This window comes from Solanum lycopersicum, chromosome 10 (assembly GCF_036512215.1).
Source record: "Solanum lycopersicum chromosome 10, SLM_r2.1".
In the NCBI taxonomy this organism is placed as follows: domain Eukaryota; kingdom Viridiplantae; phylum Streptophyta; class Magnoliopsida; order Solanales; family Solanaceae; genus Solanum; species Solanum lycopersicum.
The window spans coordinates 13,604,434-13,631,797 of NC_090809.1; the positions used below are offsets into that span (position 1 = coordinate 13,604,434).

The 27,364-nt window shown below is 37.0% G+C and overlaps 1 protein-coding gene across 1 annotated transcript in view; it reads left to right on the forward strand.

Moving 5' to 3' along the window:
* Positions 1 to 27,364, forward strand: part of LOC101264562 (lon protease homolog 1, mitochondrial-like) — a 44,797-nt gene that overhangs the window by 5,849 nt on the left and 11,584 nt on the right. Inside the window, exons 2-15 of the mRNA XM_004248495.5 lie at positions 1,866 to 1,931; positions 3,484 to 3,675; positions 3,769 to 3,834; positions 5,057 to 5,098; positions 5,206 to 5,328; positions 9,362 to 9,460; positions 9,849 to 9,914; positions 9,998 to 10,084; positions 10,239 to 10,278; positions 11,698 to 11,869; positions 13,735 to 13,859; positions 19,634 to 19,764; positions 19,855 to 19,959; positions 20,191 to 20,304. Of these exons, the coding sequence (XP_004248543.1) occupies positions 1,866 to 1,931; positions 3,484 to 3,675; positions 3,769 to 3,834; positions 5,057 to 5,098; positions 5,206 to 5,328; positions 9,362 to 9,460; positions 9,849 to 9,914; positions 9,998 to 10,084; positions 10,239 to 10,278; positions 11,698 to 11,869; positions 13,735 to 13,859; positions 19,634 to 19,764; positions 19,855 to 19,959; positions 20,191 to 20,304 (1,428 nt within the window). The remainder of the gene's footprint in view (positions 1 to 1,865; positions 1,932 to 3,483; positions 3,676 to 3,768; positions 3,835 to 5,056; positions 5,099 to 5,205; positions 5,329 to 9,361; positions 9,461 to 9,848; positions 9,915 to 9,997; positions 10,085 to 10,238; positions 10,279 to 11,697; positions 11,870 to 13,734; positions 13,860 to 19,633; positions 19,765 to 19,854; positions 19,960 to 20,190; positions 20,305 to 27,364) is intronic.

Here is a 27,364-nt window from a genome sequence, read left to right on the forward strand (position 1 = left end):
TGCTCAGCAGGTTTGGTACTTAATATTCATCAAACTGTCATCTCCCCCTTCCAAGGTAGGGCGAAACTGCAAGCTCGCATATGGTGCACAGTTCTACTGTTATAGGAAATCAAGGGAGCTAGTCATGCGGAAGGTATGCAAAGCTTTTCGATTAATCTGCTGGATTCCAACATGAATTGCTTGCCATATTCTGCAAATTGGAACATAAGAGCCAAATTCAGTTAAAACAACATAAGACAACATGCAAGAGGAATAAGAAAAACAAAGATACACATGAAGTTGAATTGGATAAATTGTTTTGGTTTATCAGTTATGATGGGTAGAACATCTGAAACATGGCAAAGTTCCACAAATCCTTTTATGTATGGCGATTAAAATACTATCAGAAGCAGTGGTGGTCAGTAGCACCACCTTGTATCGGGGGACCATTTGGAAAGAGAGGAACAATAGATTTTTTTTGGGCAATGGTAACAGTTGAGGAACATTAGATATTTCGTGAATAGAAGTAACTTTGTACAGAGAATCAAACTAAATTTTTTTTTGGTCATTTCAATTCTGGTGTAAAGAGAATTATGTAGTAGATACTACAGAATCACTTGTAGATTTTTTTGATTCCCTGTAAGATCCTAGGCCTTTGTAACTAGCCCAATTCAGTATCAGCTTGATACTGGTGAATACATAGTTACATTTCTTAAAAACTAAAAACTGTCTTTGCATGTAAAGGGCCTGAACGGCCGTAATGAAAGAAACACTATCAAATTGCTAGTGCGGATGCATTTTTTGAGAGTCCAAGTTACATAGCTCCAGGGTGGCTCTGAGGAGAAGATGATATTCAAGCGTGCAGAGTTGATAGATTCCTCATCTTTCCTGAGTGGAACTAATGTTTACTAAATGAAGCAGCTAACACTTTCTAAAGATTCTGATCATAAGCCAATTCTTCTTTTGAAAGACTGGGAAGTTAATTTTTCCTATTTCGATTTTGAAAATATGTGGATGAAATTAGAAGGCTTCCTAGATTGAGTCAAGGAATGATTGCAGGAATATACTTATTCAATGGGAGCCCAGATTTTGTCGTAATGCAAAACTAGAAGTCTTAAGAAGGACATCACAACTTGGAACAAACTAGTATTTGGCAAAGTGGAGGAGAGGAAATCCAGAGCACTGGATGAGCTGTTCACTCTTGAGCAAGACAATGAGAACAGACAGTTGTCACAAGTTGAAAGGTTGCAAATGTTCAACTTAAACATGGCGTTGCAACATATTGCCAAAGCTGAGGAGATCTGATATAGACAAAACTATAGATATCTTTGGCCCAAATAGGGGGACACAAATACAAAGTACTTCTAGAGAATAGCTAATACTCACACAAGGAATAACTGCATTGATAAGCTTAAGGAGGTGTGTGCGTGTGTGTGGGGCAAATATATAGATAAAAAAGGGATCAAAGGTGAAATTTTGGATTTTTACCTGAAAGAGGAAAGAGCAGGGTGAGAGAATACTTTTAAAAAAGAGACGGTGCTATCCACCATCCAGTCTTTTGGTTCATTTCTGTATTCCAAATTTTGCTAGTTGAGATAATGCAAGATTCGTGTAAAGGTGGTAAATAACAATCTTCCATAGAAAAAAGAGAAATACTAATGCAACAAAAACACTGTTTCTTGTAGGCTTCTTATTTGCTCATCATTCTATCAGTTTGAAGATTTAACGGGTGCATACCCATTTCTTGCCTTATTTTTTGGTTACCTTTGGATAAGATATATCGATGAGACTTGCAGGGCGTTGTATTTATCATGCTAAAAATACATGAAGTGCACACCTGTATCTTTATTTTCTTTTTAATGATGCATATTGTTTTCTTGGTGCAGGTTCTAGCGCTGCCACTTCCCCACAGACCATTATTTCCAGGGGTTTATATGCCTATTTATGTAAAGGTATGGTACCTTGTCTAGAATGGGTTAAACTATGTCTTACTTTGCCTTATAGATGTTCAAATAAGAAACTTCAAGCATTCAGAACATAATTTAATTACTGATTGTAGCAATTGTGTTACTCTTTTACATCATATCATGTCATATTCCCTTTGTATTGTGGTCACTTAAAGATTAATTCGCCTGACGGGTTGGGTTTGGTGCCATAATGGCTTAGTGGGTTTCTTAATTAGGAGTAGAAGGATCTTAATGATTTCATCAATGAAGTTTCATCACTGTTGTCTGTAGGGATGGTAATTTCAGCTCATATTAATAAAATGAGTCCATTTTGTCCATATTTAGTGGCTTGGATCACTCATATTTTAATTGGTTAAATATGAGTTCCAAACTTTTTATAAGAGTCTCTCTCTATAAATATGGTCAAAATGGGTATCTATTTAATCCATATTATATTACTTATTTTCACTTCTACAGATTTTTTTTTTGTATTTGAAAAACAAAAAAAAATTAGGAGTAGGTTGGTGGAAGGCTGAAAGGGGGGGGGGGAGGTAATTCTTTTTTTCTGAAAAAAAACAGATTTTTTTTTGTTTTTGAAAAATAAGAAAAATTAGGGGTAGGTGGGGGAGGGGGTAAATTTTTTTTTTTTTTGAAAAAAAATAATTAAAATTAGGGTAGGTTGGTTGAAGGTTGAGGGGGGAGGGGAGGGGTAGGTTGGTTGAAGGTTGAGGGGGGAGGGGAGGGGTAGGTTGGTGGAATGTGGGGGGGAGGGGTTAAATTTTTTTTTTTTGCAAAAACAGATATTCTTTTTGTTTTTGAAAAATAAAAAAAATTTAGGGGTAAGTTGGTGGAAGGGGGGGGGGTGCCGGGGGGAGGGGGTAATTTTTTTGAAAAAACGTGTTTTTTTGGAAAATAAAACTTTTTTAGGGTAGGTTGGTGAAAGGTTGGGGGGGGGGGATATGTGGGGAGGGGTACATTTTATGTTTTTGAAAAACAAAATTTGTTTAAATGGGTTAAGAACCATTTTTCCGAAACCATATTTTACCAAATCCATATTTGCCCATATTATATTGGTTGGATTGTGATCCAAATCATTTTTTCTCAAACCATATTCAACCCATGCAAATCCAATCCAATCGAACCGTTTGCCACCCCTAGTTGTCTGATTCTTATTTTTGAATAAATTGGTTTCTTATCCAGAAAAAATCTTATACTAAATTATAGAAGTAGTAGCGGAAGGATCATTGTGATGTATCATTCTTTGGCCCATAGTTTTGATAGTTGTACTGTTTCAACTAGTGTTTGGGAGACTATCTTCCTCCTCTTACGTCTGTCAAACCAGTATTAACTTTAAGAATGCTACTCCGCAGATGAAAAATTTCTGTTTGAAATTGTAAGATTGAAAAGCCAAAAACCTTCAGATTGTAGCAGTGAGCATCTTTTGCTCAGTTGTAATATTCTTTTGCATTTGTTAGTTTCCAGAAAAAGATAAACGATACTGTAATGACATGCAACAAATTGATCTGAGACTCCATATAATGTATAAATTTAACTGCAGGATCCTAAGGTATTAGCAGCCTTGGTGGAAAGTCGAAAAAGGCAAGCACCTTATGCTGGTGCTTTCCTAGTAAAAGATGAGCAAGGGACTGATCCTAATGTTGTGTCTGCATCAGATACAGAAAAAAACATCTATGAGCTAAAAGGGAAAGATTTGTTTAACCGTCTTCATGAAGTTGGTACACTTGCCCAGGTATATCTTGTTGTTCCTTATGTGTGCTGGTGCTTTGTTTTTAGTAATTGAAGAAGTTTCTGATCAAGGTTGATGCAACTTATGATGAGCTAGATAACAAGTATTCAAGGAGACCAGGTTATTCTTATTGGTCACAGACGGATACGTATGACAGAGGTGGTAAGTATGCTTTATGTTTTGCTGTTATAAAGTAGCTCCATATGTTTCTTTTTTGTCCTCATGCTTCTGTTTTTAACCATATTTTCCTTCCATCTCCTGATTTTGGAAACTATAGAGTTAACATTTTGGGTTCATTTACTTTTATACTTTTCTCTTTCCTACCTTCTGTGTTTGAATACACAGTCCTTTTCCTTTGGTTTCATGAAACTGAAGCTATGGACTGTTAAGCGATAGAGGGCTCTTCTATTTGAGGCTAAATGAGTTGTCTTGGTTGCTTTTTGCTAGAGAAAGTAGCACTGATATTGTATTGATTTTTGGACAGCTGGTTTTGTGTAAAGTCATACGAATGTATTCCTTATCCAACTTTGGGTTTGTATGACAGGCAATTGAGTTAAATCTTTGATGTCTTTGACTGTCTGCATTTTATCTGAATGCAATCCTAGACTTTTCCAATATCAATATTTTTAGATGAAACCCCAAGGGCAAGTGGTGTGCGGTTCAATACTCGGGGATAATGGGCCCGCCCCTCTATCGTTCTCCACCTAAATGCCAAGCTTTTATCTGCAGCAAGGCTCGAACCCGTGATGTATGCCTAACCCACATATCATGCTGCGCTCTTACCACTAGCCCAAAGCCCTTCCTTGAGGCCATAGAAGTTGGCTCTGGAGTCCGCAGATCTGAATTGTGACAGCAAGAGATGCAAATGAATAGTTAGTCCCGCTGGCGTACCAGAAATTCATTCTTGACAGATTTGAATGTAGAAAATAAATAACTGCAATAGACACTTAAGATATAGTAAATACATAGAAGTTCGAACAGAATCCTAAATGTTTGCTCTCTAATATGGTCAGAGTCGTCTTCTTGGTTTTAGGTGTAAAGGTCTCCTAATTTTTGCTTTTATTTTGTGGTTAAGGACGTCTTCCCTCTTATATTTGACTTAAGTCTCCCAATCCCTCAGCTCTCTCAATAATAATTCTCCTATTATATTATACACAGTGCTCTATGTTTGCAGTCAAATTTCCTTCTGCAGTTATTTCTTTTATTTCAGTAAATAATATTTTCAATGTACTAGTGAAACAATTTGTGGACTATGCAGTTATATTTGACACACTGTTGAATGTTCACTGTCAGCATATAGTTGTTTCTTTCGTCTCAATAAACAATACTGTGAAATGTACAAGAGAATCACTTTGAGGACTGTAACGGTGACATTCATTTGCAGGTCAGCGAGGAACCCCTTACAGTGAAAGTTGATCATCTCAAGGCATGCGTCAATTGTTTGGCTTTCTTTCTACTCAACACTGATGAACTCATACAACTTGATATTTATTTTTTATTTTTTCAAATTTTGCTTCCTTAATTATGTTACAGGAGAAGCCGTACAACAAAGACGACGATGTTATAAAGGCAACATCTTTTGAAGTTCTATCAACCCTACGAGATGTTTTGAAGACAAGTTCTCTCTGGAAAGATCATGTTCAAACTTATATCCAGGTGAGTCATTTCTTCCTAAATGTTAACCCTATTTTATTTGGTGAGAACTCTGATATTTTTTATTTATTTGCTAATCTAATTTACTTTCTTACCCTCTCTAAATGCCTTGCCTTTTGATATTCTGAGCGACACTGTTGTGATGCTCCAAAATGATGGTGGATTCTGCTTAACTTCACCCCTATGTTTGGCATTTCATGTTGTTCTTCTTGGAAGATCGTTCTTTGTCTTGGTGATACTCAAAGCCATGACTAGATTTTCTGCCTATATTTGGTCCCCTACTGAAAGAAGATACTAAGGCCTCATTTTTTTCTAGTCATGAAGATCTGAATTTGAATGGTTCAGATCTCAATTCATTGAGGGGTCGTTTGATACAAAGATTAATAACATGGGGATTAGTAACGTAGGATTAGTAATACAAGGTTTATTTTTATTAAGTGTTTGGTTTATTGTTTCCCACCTCATCTTGTGTTTGGATTGAAATTGTATAAAGAACTTCTTTGCAATTATACCTTGAATTATTATGTAATTAGGTCAAGGTAGATAATTGCCGGACAATATTATTTTTTATGGCCTTCTAAATAGCGATGAACAATTTTGTTGTCATGTTTGCTATCTTCACTTGAATTATTTTAGGATAAATAATCATCATCTTAATAATTGATCACTCACAAAATGTCAATTTTCAATTTAAAAAAGATAAACCATCTACTTTTAAAATCGAAAAGACGGTCAACAATGATAAAATTGAATAAACCATCTACATTTACACATAAGATTTGCAAGTCGTAATTTTAATATGTATGTAATTTTAATTTTTTTTTCAAAATACAAATAAATAGAAACCTCATGTGGTGATATATTTGCCTTTGTAGTTAGTACTCCCCTCCGTCCACAAATGTTTGAAAGGTATACTAAAAATAGATGTCCAAGATTAATTGTCAATTTAAACAATCAAGAAATAATTAGTTATTTTTTCCATTTATGCCCTTAATAATTACTCTATTTTGTTCTATTGAAAAAAGGGTTATATTAGTCAAATTACACCTTGTATTTAATTTTCCTTGAGGGGAGTGCATGACCTTACCCTGTCAAATAATTGTGGTTGGAGGGAGTATATGTTAAAAAACTCACATTTCAAATTTGTATTGGATTTATTTAGTAACATACAACTCTAAGCATTAAGGACTATGCTGGCCACCTCCAGAAGTGTTAGTTTCATAGAAAAACCAACAACAAAACACAGGACTACTTACAAAGATCCTGAGAAATCCACTAGTTGAATTTCTTCTTCTATGTTAATTTCTTTCCACCAAAAACCTAAATTGGTAATTACTTCCCACTTAATCTTCTCTATAGTGCATTCTTTCCCTACAAAAATTCCATGATTTCTCTCCTTCCAAAAGCTCCACCAGATACAAGCAGGTACGGTTCTCCACCACCTCCTCTGGTTTTTACTACCTCCCCTTCTGACCCAGCAACTTAGTAGGTCTGCGGTCTGTTCTGGCATAATCCAATTTAGGCTCTTTATATTGGTGAATAGAGCCCATATTGTGTTGTTACTTTGCAGTGGAGAATCAAATAATTGTTGGTTCCTAGGGCCTCTTTACAAAGATAACATCTTGAGGCAATATTTTTTCCACTCTTCTGAAGTTTATCATGTGTCAGGCAAGCTCTCCTAGTTACCAACCAAGTGAAACACTTCACCTTAGTAGGGGTTACACTCTTCCATATAGCACTCCATGGCCCTGATTTCTTCCCCGCAATTGTGGCTAGATCCCTTTTATACATTCTGTTCACATAGAAATGACCATCAGTATGATGCCTCCATAGCAATTTATCTGTTTCCAGATTTGTGCCAGGAAAATCTCCAATCAAAGCTAGCATGTCCAATACCCACTCGATTTCCCAATCATTAAGAAATCTCCTAAAGAGCAAATTCTATTCTTGTGAGGTCCAAACCTCTTTGTATTTTGTTGTCAGGATTCAGGCAAATGGAAAACAACCCAGGGAATAAATTTTCCAAGTACCCTTGACCAGTCCAGTCTTCCTTCCAAAAACAGAGCCTTATTTCCTCGACCAACCTTTATCCTTACATTGTCTCTGAAAGCCAACCATAGGTTTCTTATAGTCCTCCATGCTCCCACACCATATGTTTCTAGCATTTCCTCTGAACACCATCGATCTTCCTGACCATACTTGTGTTGAATGAGTTCCTTCCATAAAGCTTGATCTTCCAAATTGTATCTCCACAACCATTTGGTATGAGCTGTTGTTGTGTACCTTTAGGTTTCCTACTCCCAAACCCCCATATCTTTTGCTCTGTTGAACCGCCGTCCATTTAACTAAGTTGTAGCTCTTCTCAATCTTGTTACCTTGCCAAAGGAAGTTTCTCCTCAATGAGTCTAGAGCTTTGACTACCTTGCCGGGAATGGGAAAAAGTGACATCACATATGTTGGCAAAGAGACTAAACAGAATTAATCAAAGTGACTCTTTTCTCCAAAGGATAGATATTGGGATTTCCAAACTGCCAGTCTCCTCTCTGATTTTTCTAGTACATCATCCCAGATGCTAACTGCTTTATGCTTAGCACCTAATGGCAGACCTAGATAAACGGTAGGCAACCTCTCTATCTTGCACTTCAATATTTTAGCCAAAGGTTGAATCTATTGGACCTATTTAATAGGAAAAACTCTACTTTTCCTCCCGTTCACCTTAAGTCCAGAGCATGTCTCAAAAATTACCAGAATAATTCTGATTCTGATGTGACAGAGTTGTTCCTGCTCTGCTTCACAAAAAAATATTGTATACAATAAATGAGTCATATCCATCACCTCACTAACCCTGTTTTTGATTATGAAACTCCTAATCCAGTTGTTTAGAGAAGCTCTCCTCATCAAACTGTCCAACCCTTCCATGGCAATAATAAACAGAAAAGGGGACAAAGGGTCTCCTTGTCTAAGACCTCTTTCAGCAGGAAAAAAAAATGGAGAACCTGGTGGTTTTAATACAGAATTCAATCCACTTGAGCCATGTAGGGCCAGAACCTATTTGTCTAAGAGTGTTGATCAGGAAGTCCCAATTAAGATGTTCATAGGCTTTTTCAATATCTAGTTTGCACATTACCCCTGGCACATCTCCTCTAATCCTAGTATCAATACATTCACAAGCAATTAAAGCAACATCCGTTATTTGTCTCTCTTTAATGAAAGCCATTTGATTTTTGTTGACTATCTTGTCTATCACCTTCTTCAGCCTTTCTGCTAACACTTTGGCATTTATTTATATACCCTAGTAATGAGACTGATTGGTCTGAAGTCTCTTAGATCATTTGCCCCCACCTTCTTTGGAATTAGAGCCACAAAGGTTGCATTGAAACTCTTCTAAAAACTTTGGTGTGTGTATGTTAATTTATTTAAATAAATTTACTAGTACATATATAAAACATAAAATCAAGGAAATAAGCAAAATATAATAATGATTTGAGGATATTTTTGTCTTTATATAGACTTGGACTTATCCCATGGTATTGTATCCTATGTATTACTAATACCTCCAAATGGAAGATATTAGTGATACATCCTATAACACCATGTAGGATGTATAACTAATCCATTTAGTTATACATATGCCCAAATTCCTACCAAACATAGTACTAATAATACCATACATAATACAGAGATTATTTCTTATAATGCAGCCTACCAAACGACTCCTGAGTGTGTTACTTTGAGATGATCTTGCCAAGCCTTAAATCGGTTACAACTGACTTTGGAATTAATAGTCTTGTCGTTCCACCATAGGGTGTCAATAGAGTTAGAAATTTGCACTTTTCCCTACCCTATCCTCTCTACTCCTTGGAGAAATAGAGAGTACTCAAAAGGACTTGTTATTTTTTGGTGTGACAAAAATAGAAGCTCTCTTATTATATTGCCTATATAATGACTCAACCAATAGTTCTCAGTCTTCTTTATATATTGCATGAGAATCACTATGTTTATCACCATTCAATATTCTAACTTCTTGAAGCTGCAGCATATTGGTGATTTCAATTATGCAAGGTTAGCAGATTTTGGAGCAGCAATATCTGGAGCCAACCAGCTGCAATGCCAGCAGGTGCTTGAAGAGCTAGACGTAAGTTCCTGTGGTTCAAGAAGTTAGATACATACCGTTTTCTGTATGTGAGTTTGTTTCGATACATAGATTGATAGATGAATAATACCAAACGATGGGTATGGAAGGTGAGGATGGAAATAGATCCTTCTATCTATCCAGAGTGTTGAAAACATAACAATGTTTCTTTTGTATTCTTATTCCATGATCATTGGAACCAATCTTCACCTTTGTTGAAAATATAACAATGTTTTTTGTATTTTTGATTTCCTAATTGTTGGAAGCAATCTTCACTAGCAGAAGGATCTCCCTTTTGTCCGCTGAACAATCAAAATATAGTGCATACATAAGATTAAGTGACTATCTCTTGCATGTTGTTTCATAGTTAACCGCATAATACCTGCATCAGGTGCATAAACGACTACAACTTACTCTGGAGATAGTGAAGAAAGAAATGGAGATCAGTAAGATTCAGGTAAATGCACGTCAAGATGCATACACGAACTTTGAATAGTTATGCATGCATTTAGAAATTTACTTTTTCTTTGTTTTCTGCAGGAATCAATAGCAAAAGCGATTGAAGAAAAAATAAGTGGAGAGCAACGCCGTTATTTATTGAATGAGCAGTTAAAGGCCATCAAGAAGGCATGTGGATTATGTGCAGTTTTCTTGTAGTTAAACTTACATATGTTTATTCCTATATATGTTGAGCTTCTGATTCAATGTTATGAATGAAAGAGTTGATTTTCCGTTCTCAAACAGGCATTTTCAGGGACTGATTTTGATTGCCTTGTTGCAGGAACTAGGTTTGGAAACGGATGACAAGACAGCTCTCTCTGGTTTGTTTTCTCTTCACTAGTTTTTGAACACGTAAATAGTACTATAAATACTTTTAAAAGTTCATGAATTTGAACTATACCATTTAACCCAAATAATAATACAATTTTTTTTATAGTAAATTAAATTAAAAGAGTCTTATAGAGAGAACACACACACACAAAAAAAAAAGAAAACAAAGAAGAATTTTAAAACATAATAATAATAATAATAATAATAATAATAATAATAATTTAAAAAAAATTAAAATGAAAGAATAAAATTGAGCCCAACTCCTCTATTTATAGCCAACAAAGATAGATGTGTTCATTATGCTTTATTCGAAAAAACAACCCTTCAAAAATGTCATAACCCTTCAATCTGAAATGGGAAGTGACAACCCTAGGTAAAAGTCACAATCCTTCACTGTAAAAGGTGGCTGCTTTTAATATAATATAAATAAATAAATATGTTTTTGGGTATTATAGTAATTTAACATTCAAGTTAGGGAGAGTTCATGCTTTTAAGGTAGTGTGCATGTGTATATATATATATATGGATTATTTTTTTAAAAAAACTTATTACAGCCAGACTCATTTTCTTGTTTGGCGAACGAGACATATTACACTGCCTAGTAAAATTCCTTAGCCTACAAAAACCATTTGCAATTTTATTGTTTCTGTTGTAAGCTATAGTTGTTTTTACTTTTTACAATTGACTCATCACAAGAAGCATAAATCAGGCTACTATTGGCTTTTACAGATAGGAAGTTGAAGGTTGAATTTTTCGTCGTACACAGTCCAACCAACTTTATAGACACACCTTCTAAAATTATTCTACGATATTTTAAGGATTTGACGGATCAAAATATGTAGAATTTTCAAGAGGTAACTTTGGTCTTTAATTTCTACTGTATTTGGCAATGTTGCACAAAGTTACTTCAACATGGATTAAATGGAAGGATACATTTTCTGTAAGCCCGACAGTGTCGTTTATTCAAGTTATGGACTGCTTATGTTTCGGATTTTATCCTTTTCCTTCAACCTTTTTTTTCCGCTTGAATTCCTTCTTGTTTCCCTTTATAATGCATTTCCGTGTATAGAAGCCTACTTGCTTTCTCCGTCTTTCACTCTTTCTTCTCCCTTTTGCTTCTGTTGGGGGATATGATACTTATGGATATGTTTCTTCCATTTTTTTTTTGTGATAATGAACATTGCACGCCCTCTTATATGTGGTTTTCATTCTTTCATTTGTCAACAATTTACACAAAGATATAGTCAAGCTGCATTTTGCAACATTTTGGGCGGACCTGGTTTTGGTTTTGAAGTCAAGAGATGAAATTACCTTATCATTAGATTTGCTTTAAGGGGTTAGACATACAGTTTGTTATTTCCTTTTTATTACATCTAATGGTGTGACACTATCTTTGTTTATTACTGCAGCAAAGTTTAGGGAAAGACTGGAGCCTAACAAAGAAAAAATACCGGCTCATGTCATGCAAGTTATTGAAGAAGAACTTACAAAACTGCAACTACTGGAAGCTAGTTCAAGTGAATTCAATGTGACACGTAATTATCTTGATTGGTTGACTGCCTTGCCATGGGGTAGTTACAGGTTTGTTGCCTATCTTGACTGTCTATTGTACCTTATATTTTCCTGGTTCAGTTCAACTGATGTTATCTGTATCCCTGATTAGCTGTAATATTGGAATCTGTTTGAGGGAAGCTGAATTAATGGAATAACAAAAATGGGAAGTGTGATTATTTTTTGAGAAGGTTACATATTTGTATATATATAAACTGGTCTATAAAATTAGAAAGCAGTGTAATCTTCCATATTTAGAGAAAATAGTACGACTAGAGTTCCTAGCACTTTTGTCTTTTCACAAGTAGTCTAAAACATGAACAATAGACTCCACAGCTTCTAAATACTCTTGTTAACTCCAAAAATAGTAAAGGAATAGACAATTTATCTTCAGCTTCTGTATAAAACTCTTGTTGTCCTCAAAATATTTGGTATCTCTCCTTCCTAGTTGTCCACCAAATGCTAGTTGGAACAATCCTCCATCTCTCTTTCTTACTGGATAGGCTGCCATCTCTATTTGAATATTGAATATTGAATATCTAGGACTTCATGAATTCTCCTTGGCATGAACCACCTAACTCTTCCGTATTTGATCTGTCACTCTACAGAGCAAAAAGATATCACCCAGAATCAGGATTTTGTTTCATTTTTCTTTTTTGGCCAAAAGGCATGTGAAACAAGCAACTTGTATGGAATTTTCTTTTTGCATATCAATTTCCAAGGCCAGCGACCAATCTGATTATTTGGAATGTTAAGTTCCTTGTCGGACAGAAATTCACCTTGTCTTTTACCAAACCAAGATTACCCTCTTCAGTAGTAGAATTCTCCTTCAGTTTTTCTTGGGTGTAGTAAACATTGTCAGCATGCCAATCTCCCTGTCATTTGATGGTTTTTTGAAATTGTGATTCTATCATGAGTTTAACAAGAGCCCGCACCCACAGTTGCTCCCTGCTGCTAATTCAAGATAAATATCAGGGAAGAGCTGCTTCAGTGACTTTTGGCTTAGTGCGTTGTCTTTCCAAAAGGATGTCTTCATTTAATTCCTACTTTGAAGCTTGGATTTGTTCATGAGTTAGGCCATAAGCTTCTGACGGATTTCCATAAGCTGACCCCATATAGGTTGTTCACAGCTTAAGTTGTTCATTTCCATCCCATATTTATCTTGATAACATCCTCATAAAGAATTCTTCAGCAGAAAACCTCTCATAACCATTTCATCATCAGGCTTTGATTGGGGACCCCTTTCCTTCTTACTAGGTGTAACTGTGCAGCTGTACTGCATCTCACTAGATGGATTTTTTCTTGTCTCTGTTTCCTTGCCAAATAAAGTTCTTCTAAGTTCATCCAATCTCTTCACAACACTTGCAGGGATTAGAAATAAAGACATCGTATAATGTTACCAGTTTTTTTTAAAAAAGAAATAAAGACATCGTATAGGTAGGCATGCCATCAAGTACATTGTTATTAAAGACAATCATCGTCTAGTGAGAAGTAAAAATATTACCCTTTTGAAATTTACTAGGCTCCCGAATTAACCATACTGCCAAGTGATTTGACTTGCGTATATTGAATCATCTTCCCACTTTTGTTTCTCCTTCTGTTCCTTATTTGGGTTCTCACATGCATGCTTCTGACTTTGATGATGCTTCCTTGGCATCCCAATTTATGTGTTTATCTGGATTCTAGGGTCTATCATTAGAAAGAATGTTCACTCATTAGAGCAAGATTTGGATTGTACTGATGATGGACTCCTTATGTAGGATAAGTTGGGAGCTTGATGTGTCATAGTCCATGTTTGTAGATGGTGTTGGGCCTGGCTTTATAGTGTTGTTCTATGCCATGGTTGTTAACATTGGTTCCTAAATTTTTTTCTTCTTATCTGATCCAAAATGCAGTGATGAGAACTTTGATGTACTACGGGCAGAAACAATTCTTGATGAAGACCACTATGGGTTAAGCGATGTTAAGGAAAGGATCTTGGAATTTATAGCTGTGGGAAAACTCCGAGGAACCTCACAAGGTTGGTAGATGCCAGTCTTTTTTTGAAAATAGTTACCCTCATTTTCTTATTATCTATAGTTTTACAAGGTTAGCCATAATCATATACTCCCTTTGTCCCAATTAATGTGACACTTTTTTTCTACTCTATCTGGTATAGAATGTTACTTTTTTATATTTTATAATTTTTTTGAGATGACGGCTCACATCTGGTGTCCTATGTGATATAGAATGTGTCACTGAGACTTGCATCTAAGGTCTATACAGTGGTTCTTAACCTAGCCATGTTGTACGAGGTGGAGAGGTTGTCAGACAAGAACTTGTATGTCTAGAAGATGAAGGTCGCAGAAATGAGGATGTTGAGATGGACGCGTGGGCATATTAGAAGAGACAAGATTAGGGACAAAGATATACGGGGAAAGGTGGGAGTAGTCTCCGTGGTGAACAAGATGCAAGAAGTGAGACTGAATGGTTCAGACATGTGAAAAGGAGGAACACAAATGCCTCAAGGGGAGGTGCAGAGGTTGGTAGTGATAGGTTTGAGTATTGGTGGAGGTAGATTGAAAAAGAATTGGGGGAGAGGTGATTAGACAAGACATCATATATTTTCGGCTCACCGAGGACATGACCCTTAAAAGAGAGCATGGCAGTGTAGGATTAGAGTAATCTATAAGAGAGCATGACAGTTTAGGATTAGGGTAAACGGTTAGTAGGTAACATTTTCTCTCCATCAAGTGGTAGAGCAAGATTCTAGTCTGGAGCACCTAAATGTTACCTTGCTAGTATTATTGTTATGATGCTGCATTATCCTATATTTCAATTTTATTCCTAGTGTCATTTTTTCTACTTTTGTTGCCTTTGATATTTTACCATCAATACTTTTCTTTCTTCAATGCTTTCATCATAGCTTTTACTCTTGCATTTCTTTCAAATCACGTTTTGAAAAAACTTTTTTTCTTGAGCCTAGAAACAACCTTTCTGCTCCACAAATCAGGGTAAGGCTAGTATAGGCTCCACCTTCCCAGTTCCCACTTGTAGGATTATTGGGTATGTTGTAAAAAGCTTAACTTCAAAATTCTCATTTTATTTTATCTACAATGAATTGATTTGTATTTTCTTTTTCTTCAAAAATATACAGTCCAATGCAAAAAATACACTCATGTAGCCATGTTATTAGTTAACGAGTTCAACGCGTTTTTTCGCCAACAGTGTTTATACACATGACAACATTATACACTTACATTAGGTAATGCTCAACTTTTGCTTCAAAGTGTATAAGAGACGTTTATACACATTTTTACAATGTTCAAAATTATTTAAACTTATCCAAAAAATTGGGTTTGGTCTCCTACAAAACTAGTTTTGGTGCATGTGCATTTCACGTGAATGCCAAATCATATATTATACTATTTTTATAATAGTGTCAATATTCTGAAATAAAAAATTTAAGTAAATGATTATAAATGAAAAAGAAAATAGTCAAAAGCCCCTCCAAGTTATTACCGTATTCTCAACTACACACTTATTCTTTACGAGGGTCCTATCACCCCCTGAACTTTTTAAAAGTGAAATATCTACCCCCTACAAACTCACGCCCAGATTTTTATTAGGTGGTACTCACCACGCGCTGCCACGTAAGATTACCCTTTTTTTCATATAAAAAAGTAATTATTCTTTTATATTTTCATCTCCTCCTTTTTTCTTTCTTTTCCCTTCCTCCATTTCTTTTCCCTTCCTCCATTTATTTTTCTTGAAGCTTCTGCAGATTGATGAGAGGACACCATGACTATCAAAACTTCAACCTTCACCAAAATTCTAGACACCAACAAATTTCGTTTTCTAAAAGTAGAGACAAATGAAAAAGTCTCACTAAATATTGCTTCTTCTTTTGATACTATCATGTTTCTCAAAGGTTGATTCTTCAAAGAATCACCAGTAAATGATACTTGCTTGCAGGGATAACGGTACCAAACTTGGAGGGACTAGTATTGATTTAGATTTATCAATGTTTATATGAGAAACTTGATTTATATATACAACAATTTCAATAAATGGGTCTTCTTCATCAAAGGGTTTGTTACCCAATGATGGATTCTTCTCCATTAATTGAATCTATTACTTAGTGAACTCCTCCATTAATGACTAGTCTAAAGTTAGATTCTCTTGATTTCGATTTTGAGCTACCAACAAATTTTCAAAGTGATGAAAAGTGGAGATAGAAAAGTATGTGATTTGGTGATGAGATTGACTTAATGATGAAAACCTAATGAGGGCGGTAACCTGGTGGCCGAGTTGAGCCACCACCGTTGTCTAATCTGATCATGAAGATTGAAGGGAAGAGATAAAGAAGGTAAAAAATAAATAAAAGGAAACACATTTTTTTAATAAAAAAATAGAATATTAATATGAAATAAATTAAATATTCATAAAGTTAATATTTTAATTTAATATTTTAATTATCTTTTTATCTCTCACTCTCCCAAAGAGAATGAACTACACCTTCTTTGCCACATCAGCTTTTAGGAGCAAATAACTCCATTTTAAAATAGTCCAGGGGTGTAATAGAACCCTCGTTAAATATAAGTGTGTAGTTGGGAATTCGAGTATAGATTGGGGGGCTTTTGGCTATTTTCTCTAAATGAAATAATAAATTATAAATTTCTATGACTAATAGATGTGTATTTTCTTATGATTATTAACTGTGCGCATACTGAAAGTTGCGAAATCAATATTGAAAAACATCTACATCAATTTTTTTTGTAAGTAAATATTTTATTTACCAAAGTAAGCATTACAAATCATCAAAACAAGCATATGCTTGGACAAGCAGCCCCTAGCTCTGCTGCGCATCACAATCTAGTAACTATCCTTACTTTTCTACTTTTCTAGCATTGATACTAGGGATGCATATATTAAGTTGTTGCATCTTACTTCTTAACTTGACTTGCTGGGATCGTCTTATATGCACACTTTGTGTTATCTACCTGATAGCCTCCACGTGTTTCTGCTTGTGTTGAAAATTCTGTAATTACGTTCCATCCTTAAACAATATATGGTTCCTTTCAGTGCCATTATATATACCTGTGATATTCTGTCTCTGCCTTTCATGTTTGCTAATGCCCATTGCACTTCATCATGCCATCTTAGGCCAGGTCTTTGAATCTTTTGCTACGTTCGTATCTTATTCCAAACACCTGTAGTGAATGAGCATTCAAAGAATAAGTGGTTAATGTCTTCATCTTTCTCTTGACATAGTGGACACATGGTAATAATTAGCCCCCATTATGCCAATCCGACCTTTGTTGATAATCTCCTGTTCAATGCAAGATATGGTATGAATAGTCATTTAGGAGCCACAAGATTTGCCCAGACCAGTTTCCTCCACTCTACCTTTGCCATGCTTCCCCTCATCTTCTCATAAACCTCCTTAATAGAGTAGTTTTCTATATTCAACAGTTTGTTCATTGTATCCAACAATTAGGAGATCTTTGTGTCCCTTGAGTATTCTCTGCACCAGCCAAGAGGTTTGCTTGGCTTGTATTCCCCTAGGGGTTAAATGGGTTGGGTTGGATTGGATTGGATTTTGGATGGATTGAGTTAAAATGGATTGGATCACAATCCACATATATAAAATATCGGTCAATATGGATTTGGTCAAATATGGTTTGAGTAAAATGGTTGTAACCCACATTAATCTCTTAAAGCCAAAAAGATATTAAATCAAAGTTAAATTGTTAACCCCCCCCCCCCCCCCCAAACCAAACACACACACACAAAAAAAATTCTATTTTTTAATTTAAAAAACAAATACTGCAATTAGGAACTTTTATGATAAGTGAGTGATATATGAGTATATGGGCTGAAATTGCCACCTCTATCTGCCACATATTGCTTCTTGCCAATAGTAGCTGTGGAATCCACTCTATCCATAGTTCATCTTTCTTTTTGTACAGGCTCCACAGTAGCTTCCCTATTGCAACATTCTTCTAGGTATGTACATCCAAGAAGTTCATTTCCCCACAAGCCTTCTGGAAGGCAGAAGCAGCAGTACTACAAAATACTAAATTTGATAGTTATGTGGGCAGTTTAGTGCACAATTATAGGGATCTAGTTGGTCAATTATTTTTATCAAGAAGCAAGTGGAACTAGAGGGGGAATATTAATAGCATAGGACAAGAGTGTGATGGATGGAAGCTTGTATGCATTGGTCAACAGTCTATTCATGCAAGATAGTCCTAGCTTAAAAGTCAAACTTCACTTGTTTCTTATTGGGGTGCATGCTTCAACCTGTAAAAGAAGTAAGGAGCTTTGGTGTAGGAACTTACAGGGCCCAAAAGTTTGTCTCATGGAAGGGGTGTCAAGTGTTCAATTCTACTATGTATTTTGATGAAAGGAGCATAGTACTTATTCTAATGCCATGTCTAATTTCTCAAAGATCATTAATAACATCGAGCTGATTGATCCCCTTTATTTGGGGAATTTTACATATGGATGACTGGAAAAACCACAAGACTTGCTTCTACAACTGATAGATTTCCGTTCGATGTTGAGTGGGATAGAAGATCTAGAAACGTCAAACCGCAGATCTATTCAGCTTCAATGCGCAGACTTGATTGCTGAAGGATTGTACTTCAAATTTATGAACTAGTGATGGGAGGATGGTTTCAAAGTGAGGCCCAAACCTTGGTGGGGCGGACTGGCACCTAGTAGCTTTAACTTGACCGAGCAGACCAGCTGTACATGGATCATAAGACATAATATGGAAACAAAACATAAGCATGTTGGACATTTCTTCAATGGAAACAACTCGGTACATGGCCTCACGTACCCGAAACACCTACGTACAACTTGAGAACACTAAACATCATCCCGAATAATATATGGGCTCATCCAGAGCAGCTGATGTGTAATGTAGAAGCCTAGTGAGAATGTCTGCCAACTTGAGCGTCAGAACCTGCATAATGAAATGGAGCACCCCAGGCAAAAGGGATGTGAGTACCATGAAATAGCATTCATGTGATAAGGCAGATAGAAATAATGTGTGACAGACAATTAAGCTCATGAAAGAAGGGCATGAAACATAATCATAAAATAACATAGAAAACTTGGAGCACATCATTTTTGTTCATTATGCTTTTATTACCTTGTTATCCTTTCAATTACTATCCGTCCGCATCTGCGCCTTCGTGCTTGGCATGACTGTAATATAATGGTTTCGTGAGCGGGAGCTGATATTTTTAATCAAGTGACCAATCTTGATAGAATACGAGAGTTGAGGAGTCTCTCATGATGAATTTCTCAAAAGTCAAATCTATCTATGGAATATGAGTAGATAGCCAAATTTGAGGAAATTGCTTGGAGACAAGGATCCAGGGTGCTATGGTTGAACAAGGGGATACAAACTCAAAATTTTTCACAAGATGGCCAATGTCAACAAAAGGTTCAAAAACATTAATGGCTGAAGTCTAGTAGGGAATTGATATATCTTTACATTTTACTACATTGAACTTGAGATATGATTATTGTAGAGGATTGTCTTTGAGAACTATGAATTGTCGAGAAAAAACAGATACTTGTATGGGTATTAAAATATGTGATCCAAAGAAGAAGGGTAAATTAGACTCTAGAAAAAAGTCCTTCTACCATATTTAGGACAATATCAGACTCAAGTGATGATATTAGTCCATATGCTGATATTATCTTTCACGTGTGTTGCACCTGTTTTATCCTCATTTTAATCTATGAATGTGAGTTAGTAACTAGAAACAGACTCATTGTACTGTTTTGTTTGAACAGGGAAAATCATATGCCTCTCTGGCCCTCCTGGAGTGGGCAAAACCAGTATAGGTCGTTCAATTGCGCGTGCATTGAACCGCAAGTTCTACCGATTTTCTGTTGGAGGGTTGTCTGATGTCGCTGAAATAAAGGTATGGAGAGATCTGATCAGCTCAAACAACATTTTTTTGTGGTGCATAGAATCTTTAATATTCGTGGCTAACTTTTGGATACACATCAAGGGACATCGACGGACTTATATTGGCGCCATGCCAGGGAAGATGGTGCAATGTTTAAAAAGTGTGGGAACAGCTAATCCTCTTGTTTTGATAGATGAAATTGATAAGGTATTTGATGGTTTACGAAGTTACTACTTTAGTTGTATGTCTATGACTATGATAGACTTCTTTGTTCTTTTTCACTATTTAATCTCTTTGTCTGATGACCACAAAGAAGAATTTTTTAGCACGGGCTTATTGTGTTTTGCTTGGATTTCTTCTACAAACTTAATGATTGAAAAAATTGGCTACTAATAGATTAATTTCAGTAATAACCCTATATTTTTGCTTATATGGCAGCTGGGAAGGGGACATGCTGGTGATCCAGCAAGTGCTATGTTGGAACTTCTTGATCCAGAACAGAATGCAAATTTCTTGGATCATTATCTTGATGTCCCTATTGATTTATCAAAGGTTAGTTCTTTTGGGTCCACTTATCAGATTATTGTCTGTTGATGGCCCTTGTGAAATGCCTCTAAAACCACTTGATGAATGGGGGCTAATGTAATAGTAAAATCTTGCAAATATCTAATATCATTATGCTCTTTCGCTTTTGTTATTTCCCTCCTCTCTTTATTTGTTTTGCCTCTTATCTTAGCTAAGTTTGGTAAAAGGTTCATGTCAGCACCTTTTCTTTTATTGTCCATAATGAAAGGTAACTAGAAGTATGTTATTTCACGTCTGTCTCTTTCTATATTTCTTAAATGTATTATTGCTAGTGTAAGTAGAATGTTGTTCTCCTAATACTTAAGAGAAAATGGGTTTCTTTGGTATTTGGTTGTTGGTGACATCCGATAGGATAAAAGGTTGATGCATTGAGCTTTCTTGCTATCTGTTGGATCTAGCTTTGAGGGATTTACTAATGAGGGATACAATTCTATACCTCTTGATGTTTTCGGTAATTGGAGCAACATCCTTTTGAGCATTTAAGAATAAGTTTACCTCTAACACGCCAAATCTTTGGGTTCTAAACACTGGTTTTGCAGTGCACTAGTGCACCCCAATAGGCTACATGAGTGTTAGCTATTTAGGAGACATGTGCTAACGAGGGGATGAAGTGGGATTATTAGGCAAAGGGGCATTCAATAGGCAAATGTAAGTGCCTCATGTTCTCGAGCTAAAATTGGATATTAGGAATTCCAATAGAAAGCTTTGTTTGTAAAATGTTGATATATATGCTACCAAGTTTGGAGTAATTTTTAAAGTTTGTGTACCTATGGTTTTGACTTAGACAAGGAGCAATGACATTGTCATAATTTGCTGAAGCTTATGAAGACCTAACTTGTTCCACGAGTGTGACAATGGGATGAACTTCATTGAGGTGTGCAAGAAGTCAAGATGAGTTGTTTGTACCAAATGACATCTGATTTGGAATTCAGATGGGATATGAAAGGCCTATTATAATTGCTGAGCAGGATCGTGTCTACTCTTGGCACTTGGGTTGGGTTTATTTCTTAAAACTTATATGAGGGGAAGTAGGTGACAACCTACCAACCCTCCCTGGTTGTGTTGACAATGGTCCACCCAAATTGTGCTGCCTTGAGAGAACTGCAAGAGCCTACCTGGGCACCTATGCGAAGTGTCTATGCTATCGATATGCGTTCTGGAATTCTATGGATGGCATGTGGCCTAGGCCAGTGTTGGCAAAGGCTTAATATTTGGAAAGATTAGGCCTTGGCATAGCCTTTGTAATGGAATAAGACCATTGTGACGATTGAGTAATCAAGGAAGACTCTCTTGTGCCTTGTGACCTTACTTGCAAGCTTGGCTTGGGTTCAGGGAAGCCAAAGGTTCGTTGGCCTAGATATATCGTTGTGGGGGTGATATTGCAGCATGTGAGATAAATGTATGTTGCGTGGGCTTTGCTTGGCAATGCCATGAGACAACCGAAGGTATGTATGGAAGACACACATGACCAAGGCCAAAGATTGGATGTTGCTATACTTTGGCTAAGCTTAAGCTACGTATGCATGCACAAGGAAAGTGTCAAGCTTGGGGATAGGACTCTGCATGTGAGAGCATTACTTAATTCTAGCCCGAGGGACTAGTATGTGCATAGCCAACCTAAGAGCGCGCATGGACAAGATCCAACATATGAAGATGCACCACAGGAGTTTATAGCATGTCAGGATTGAGGCATTCGACACCAAATGGCCAACATAGTTGAGGTAAGCAAGCTTCACCATAAGCATATTGATGCCAAGAAACCTTGGAATTGAGATAGGTTGGCCGGTAGCAAGAGGGACTATGGGCTCCGCACATGCTATTTTGTGTGTCGCTTACGCAAAGAAAATATCGGCCCATAACATTAACTATTGATTAAACTGATAAAAGTCTACCTGGGGTTGACCAATCAAAAATATACATGTCTTCAAGATGAAAGTAGTAGAAATGAGAATGTTGAGATGGATGTTTGGGCGCACTTGGAGAGGTAGAATTAGGCTTAAGTTGTTAGAGAGAGCACACTTTTGTTATTTGATTATATTCTCAACACGCCGCCTCACTTGTACGCCTAATTCTTTTTCATGAGCCAAGCACGTGGAAATTCTTTTCAGATAGACGATGAAGACAAACCTGAGATGGTTCAGGTATGTGAAAAAAAGAGGATGCAGAGATGCCCCAATGATGAGGTTTGAGCGATTGGTTATTGTGGGTCCGAGGAGAGGTAGAGGTAGGCTGAAGGTGTACTTCCCATATTAGTAGATTATTTTCCTTTTTACACGCATATTAAGAAATCATAATAAGAAGATAAATTTAATAATCCATCCCTTAGAAAACTTCTTGGGAATTTTACAACAAATATGAACACTTCCAAAAAGAATTAATTTTTTTTGAAAACGGTAATGTTGTATTCCTTAGCATTAAGGACATGCTGGTGACCTCCAAAAATTCGTACATAGAGGGTCTAGGAAGGCTAATTACAAAATCCCTAACATATCTACTAGTTGCTCTACCTGTTTAGAGCATTCCTGTTTACACCAAAAATACAAATATGCAATGCAATTTTCTTTGACTTTCTGTATGGAGTTTGATTTGTTCTCACAGCATCTTCCATTTCTTTCCTTCCATACTGACCACCATATGCAAGCTGGAATAATTCTCCACCACTTTTTTTTGGTTTTACTGCCTCCTCTCCTTATCCAGCAGCTTAACAGGTTTGCAGTATGTTCTGGCATCGTCCAGCTGTTATCAGTGAGCCTCAAAAACAGAGACCATAGTTGACCTGTGACTCTACAGTGTAGAAAAAGATGATTGTTGGTCTCATTTGTCTCATTGCATAGAAAACACCTTGGTACTAGTTGTACACCTTTCCTCTGCAGTATCCTGTGTCAGACAAGCCCTCTTAGCTACCAACCATACAAAGCATTTGATCTTGGTTGGTGCTTGGCTTGTCCATACATATTTCCATCTAGCCTAGGCGTTGTTGAGTTCCCATTTCCTTCTTATAGAGCTTGTTAACTGTGAATCTTCCATCCTCGAAGTGTACCACGATGTTGTGTCTGGCCTTGCAGCAAATCTATTAAACTCATTGATTACATGTAACAATTGTGCCACCCTATCTATTTCCCAGTCATTGAAATGTCTCCTGAAAGATATATCCCAACCATTTTCCCAACTCTCAGCTAGAGTGATATCTGGATTGCTACATAGAGAAAATAAGTCAGAGAAAGATTGCATTAATGCCTCATGTCTTACCCAAACATCTTTCCAGAATAGAATTTAGCTCCATTTCCTATACTGAGTTTGATGTTTCCTGCTAGTTTGGCCCAGAAGGATCTTATTGTTTTCCATATTGAAACTCCATATGGTATAGTGACCTCATTGGTACACCATTGGGAGTCTTGTCCATACTTGTGATGTATAACTTCTCTCCAAAGAGCATGTTCTTCTTCCACATATATCCACAACCATTTCATCAAGAGGCACTCATTATGGATTCGAAGATTTCTAACTCCAAGACTACCTGAGAGCTTAGGTCGCTGCACTGTTTCCGAGTTAACTAGATAGTACCCCTTCCTTTCTTTGTTCCCAAACCAAAGAAAGTCTCTTCTAAGTTTGTCCAATTTCTTCGGCACCTTAACAGGTAAGGGAAATAGAGACATGATATAAGTGGGGAGAGAGTCCAACACTGCATTTATTAGTGTTTCTCGGCCCCTAATTGACAAGTATTGAGGTTTCCATATTGCAAACTTCTTCTCTGACCTCTGGATTATCCCATATCAGTAGTTCTTTATGGTTGCTTCGCAGAGGCATTCCCAAGTAAGTTGTCGGGAATTGCTAGATCTTGCACCCTAGGATGTTAGCCAATCTTTGCATCTATGCCACTTCCTTGATAGGGATAAACTCCTTTTCCTCCAGTTAACCCTTAGACCAGGGACAACTTCTAGGATCACAAGTATCACTCTGATGTATCTAATCTGGTCTTCTTTTGCCTCGCAGAAGATTACAGTGTCGTCAGCATAAAACAATTGGCAAATCTCCATACTCACACCTGCCCTGCTACTAACTTCAAATCCCCTTATCCATCTGTTTTGAGTAGCTATCCTCAACATGCTATTCAGCCCCTCCATGACCAGTATGAATAGGAAAGGGGTGTATCAAGCCCTTCTCACATGAAAAGAAACCCATCGGTTCCCCATTCACCAGAATGGAGAACCTGACGATTTTAATACAAAAACCTATCCATTTTAACCATTTGTCTCCAAACCCCATCTGTCTTAAGATGTTTGGAAGGAACCCACAATTTTAACCATTTGCTTCCCAGAGGCATTCCCGAGTAAGTTGTCGGGAATTGTTCGATCTTGCACCCTAGGATGTTAGCCAATCTTTGCATCTATGCCACTTCCTTGATAGGGAATAAACTGCTTTTCCTCCAGTTAACCCTTAGACCAGAGACAACTTCCAGGATCACAAGTATCACTCTGATGTATCTAATCTGGTCTTCTTTTGCCTCGCAGAAGATTACAGTGTCATCAGCATAAAACAATTGGCAAATCTCCATACTCACACCTGCCCTGCTACTAACTTCAAATCCCCTTATCCATTTGTTTTGAGTAGCTATCCTCAACATGCTATTTAGCCCTCCATGACCAGTATGAATAGGAAAGGGGTGTATCAAGCCCTTCTCACATGAAAAGAAACCCATCGGTTCCCCATTCATCAGAATGGAGAACCTGACGATTTTAATACAAAAACCTATCTGTTTTAACCATTTGTCTCCAAACCCCATCTGTCTTAAGATGTTTAGAAGGAACCCCCAATTTACATGGTCATATGCTTTTTCCAAATCAAGTTTGCACATGATGCCTGCTTTCTCTCCTCTAACTCTTGTGTACACACATATACTGGCTATTGATGCAACATCCATGATCTGCCTGCCCTTAATAAATTCCATCTGGTGCTTGTCCACCAGCTTTTTTACCACCTGTTTGAGCCTTTCAGCCAACACTTTAGCTACGATTTTGTACATCCCACTAATTAGACTTATTGGTCGGAAGTCCCTTAGTGATGTAGCTCCAGTCTTCCTTAGGATAAGTGCCACATAAGTGGCATTCATACTCTTTTCAAAAACATGGAACTCATGTAAATGCTTCATAGTGTTCAAGATGTCTTCTTTCAAGACACTCCAAAATTCTTTGAAGAAGCTCATTGGAAATCCGTTAGGTCTAGGTGCCTTGTCTCTAGCACAAAGATTGATGCCTTTTAATATTTCTTCCTCCTCAACTGTCTCTGCAGCCAGATCTGTTCCTCCAAGTTAATGCTTGTGAAGTCCTGTAAATTTAGATTAGGTCTCCACGTCTCTGTCTCTTTGTATAGTTCTAATAGTAGTCTTGTATTTTAATCTTGATAACTTCTGGATCAGTGATATATGTCCCTTCCTCTTCAATTTTGTCAATGGTGTTGCATCTCTTATGTGTTATGGCCATTCTATGGAAATATTTGGTGTTCTTATCTCCATTTTTCAAACATTGGATTCTAGACCTCTGTCTCCATGCCATCTCCTCATTCTTGATCACCTCCTCAAACTCCATTGCCAAATGAACCTTCACAGTGAGTGCTCTTTGCTCCATGATATTTTTTAATCCAGTAATTTGGTGCAGGATGTCCTCCCTCCTTTGTCTCCAGTTGTTCTTGTTTTCCCTCCCCCATTCTTCTAATTTCCCTTTTAGGAGTTTTAGTTTGGTAGTCAAGATGTATGATGGGCTCCCAGTTACATTAAAAGAGGCCCACCATTCTTTTACCCTCTCTTTGAAACCATCCACTCCCAACCACCATTGTTCAAACTAAAAGTGTCTTCTTGAAATCCATATCTCCAAGTGTAAGCATGATGGGGTTGTTGTCTGATCCCAGCTTTGGTATCACTGATTGTTTGATGTGTAGATATAGTTCCTTCCACTGTGAAGAGTAGAGGAATCTATCTATTCTGGAAGCACTCTCATAATTTTCACTCCTTCTCCAAATATAAGACCCTCCAAATAAATGAGGGTCTACAAGCTCCATGTCATTGATCCATTCTGAAAACTCGGTCATTGCCCCATTGATTCTTTGACAGTTGTTCTTCGCTCTAGATATCTGATGATGTTGAAATCCCCACAAACTACCCGTGGTCCCTCAAAAAGGCTTCTACTGGCTGCCAATCCCCACCAAGGTTCCCTCCTTTCCCCTCTATCACAATCTGCATAAATTGCACTTGAATGCCATGTCAGTTCTTGCTCTATGCCCTCAAATCTACAAGTAAGCATCTGACATCCACCGTCTACCATTTTCCCCCTTCCAAACTCTGTTGTCCCATAACACTACTATCCCCCCACTCCTTCCAATAGCTTCTACGTGAGCTTCTCCTAACCATTTGTTGTTCCAGATTTGTTGGTAAAGATTTGAGTCGTTCCTTGTTAGCTTAGTTTCGACCAACACGTGAATGTCAGCCCCCCATTGAAGCAGCAAATTTCTTACATGTGCGTCCCCATTTAACCCCCTAACATTCCAAGATAAAATTTTTATCTTCATGACCAACCCTCATGTGAGATTCTCCCTCTAGTTCTTGGCTCCCCTTCTTTGAATTTCATATCAAAAACTAAATTCCTAATTTCTTTTGGAATTACAGCTTTTGAATTGAGCTGATTCTCATTCCCCTTTTTGTTTTGTTCCATTCCTCTCCTTTGATCAATCCTTAACATCCGACATCCGTTCATATGCTAAGTCTTCGCACCCCTGGAAAGTTGCCCCAAATTTTTTCCCTAATTTAATAACATTTGAATGTATCCACAATGTTGCTTTCTCCTTCACTTCTTCATCAATGATCGACTCGTCCACTTGTAATGGCTTTATTCCATTGTAATACATCACCTGCTTAGGGTTCTTTCCTGTGTTTCTCCTTCCCAGGGTTCAATTTCCATGGAACTACTTCCAACTATGTTCTTTTCCCATTGAATAGTCTGTCTTTCCACGCACTGTATTATTTTTCCTTCTTTCT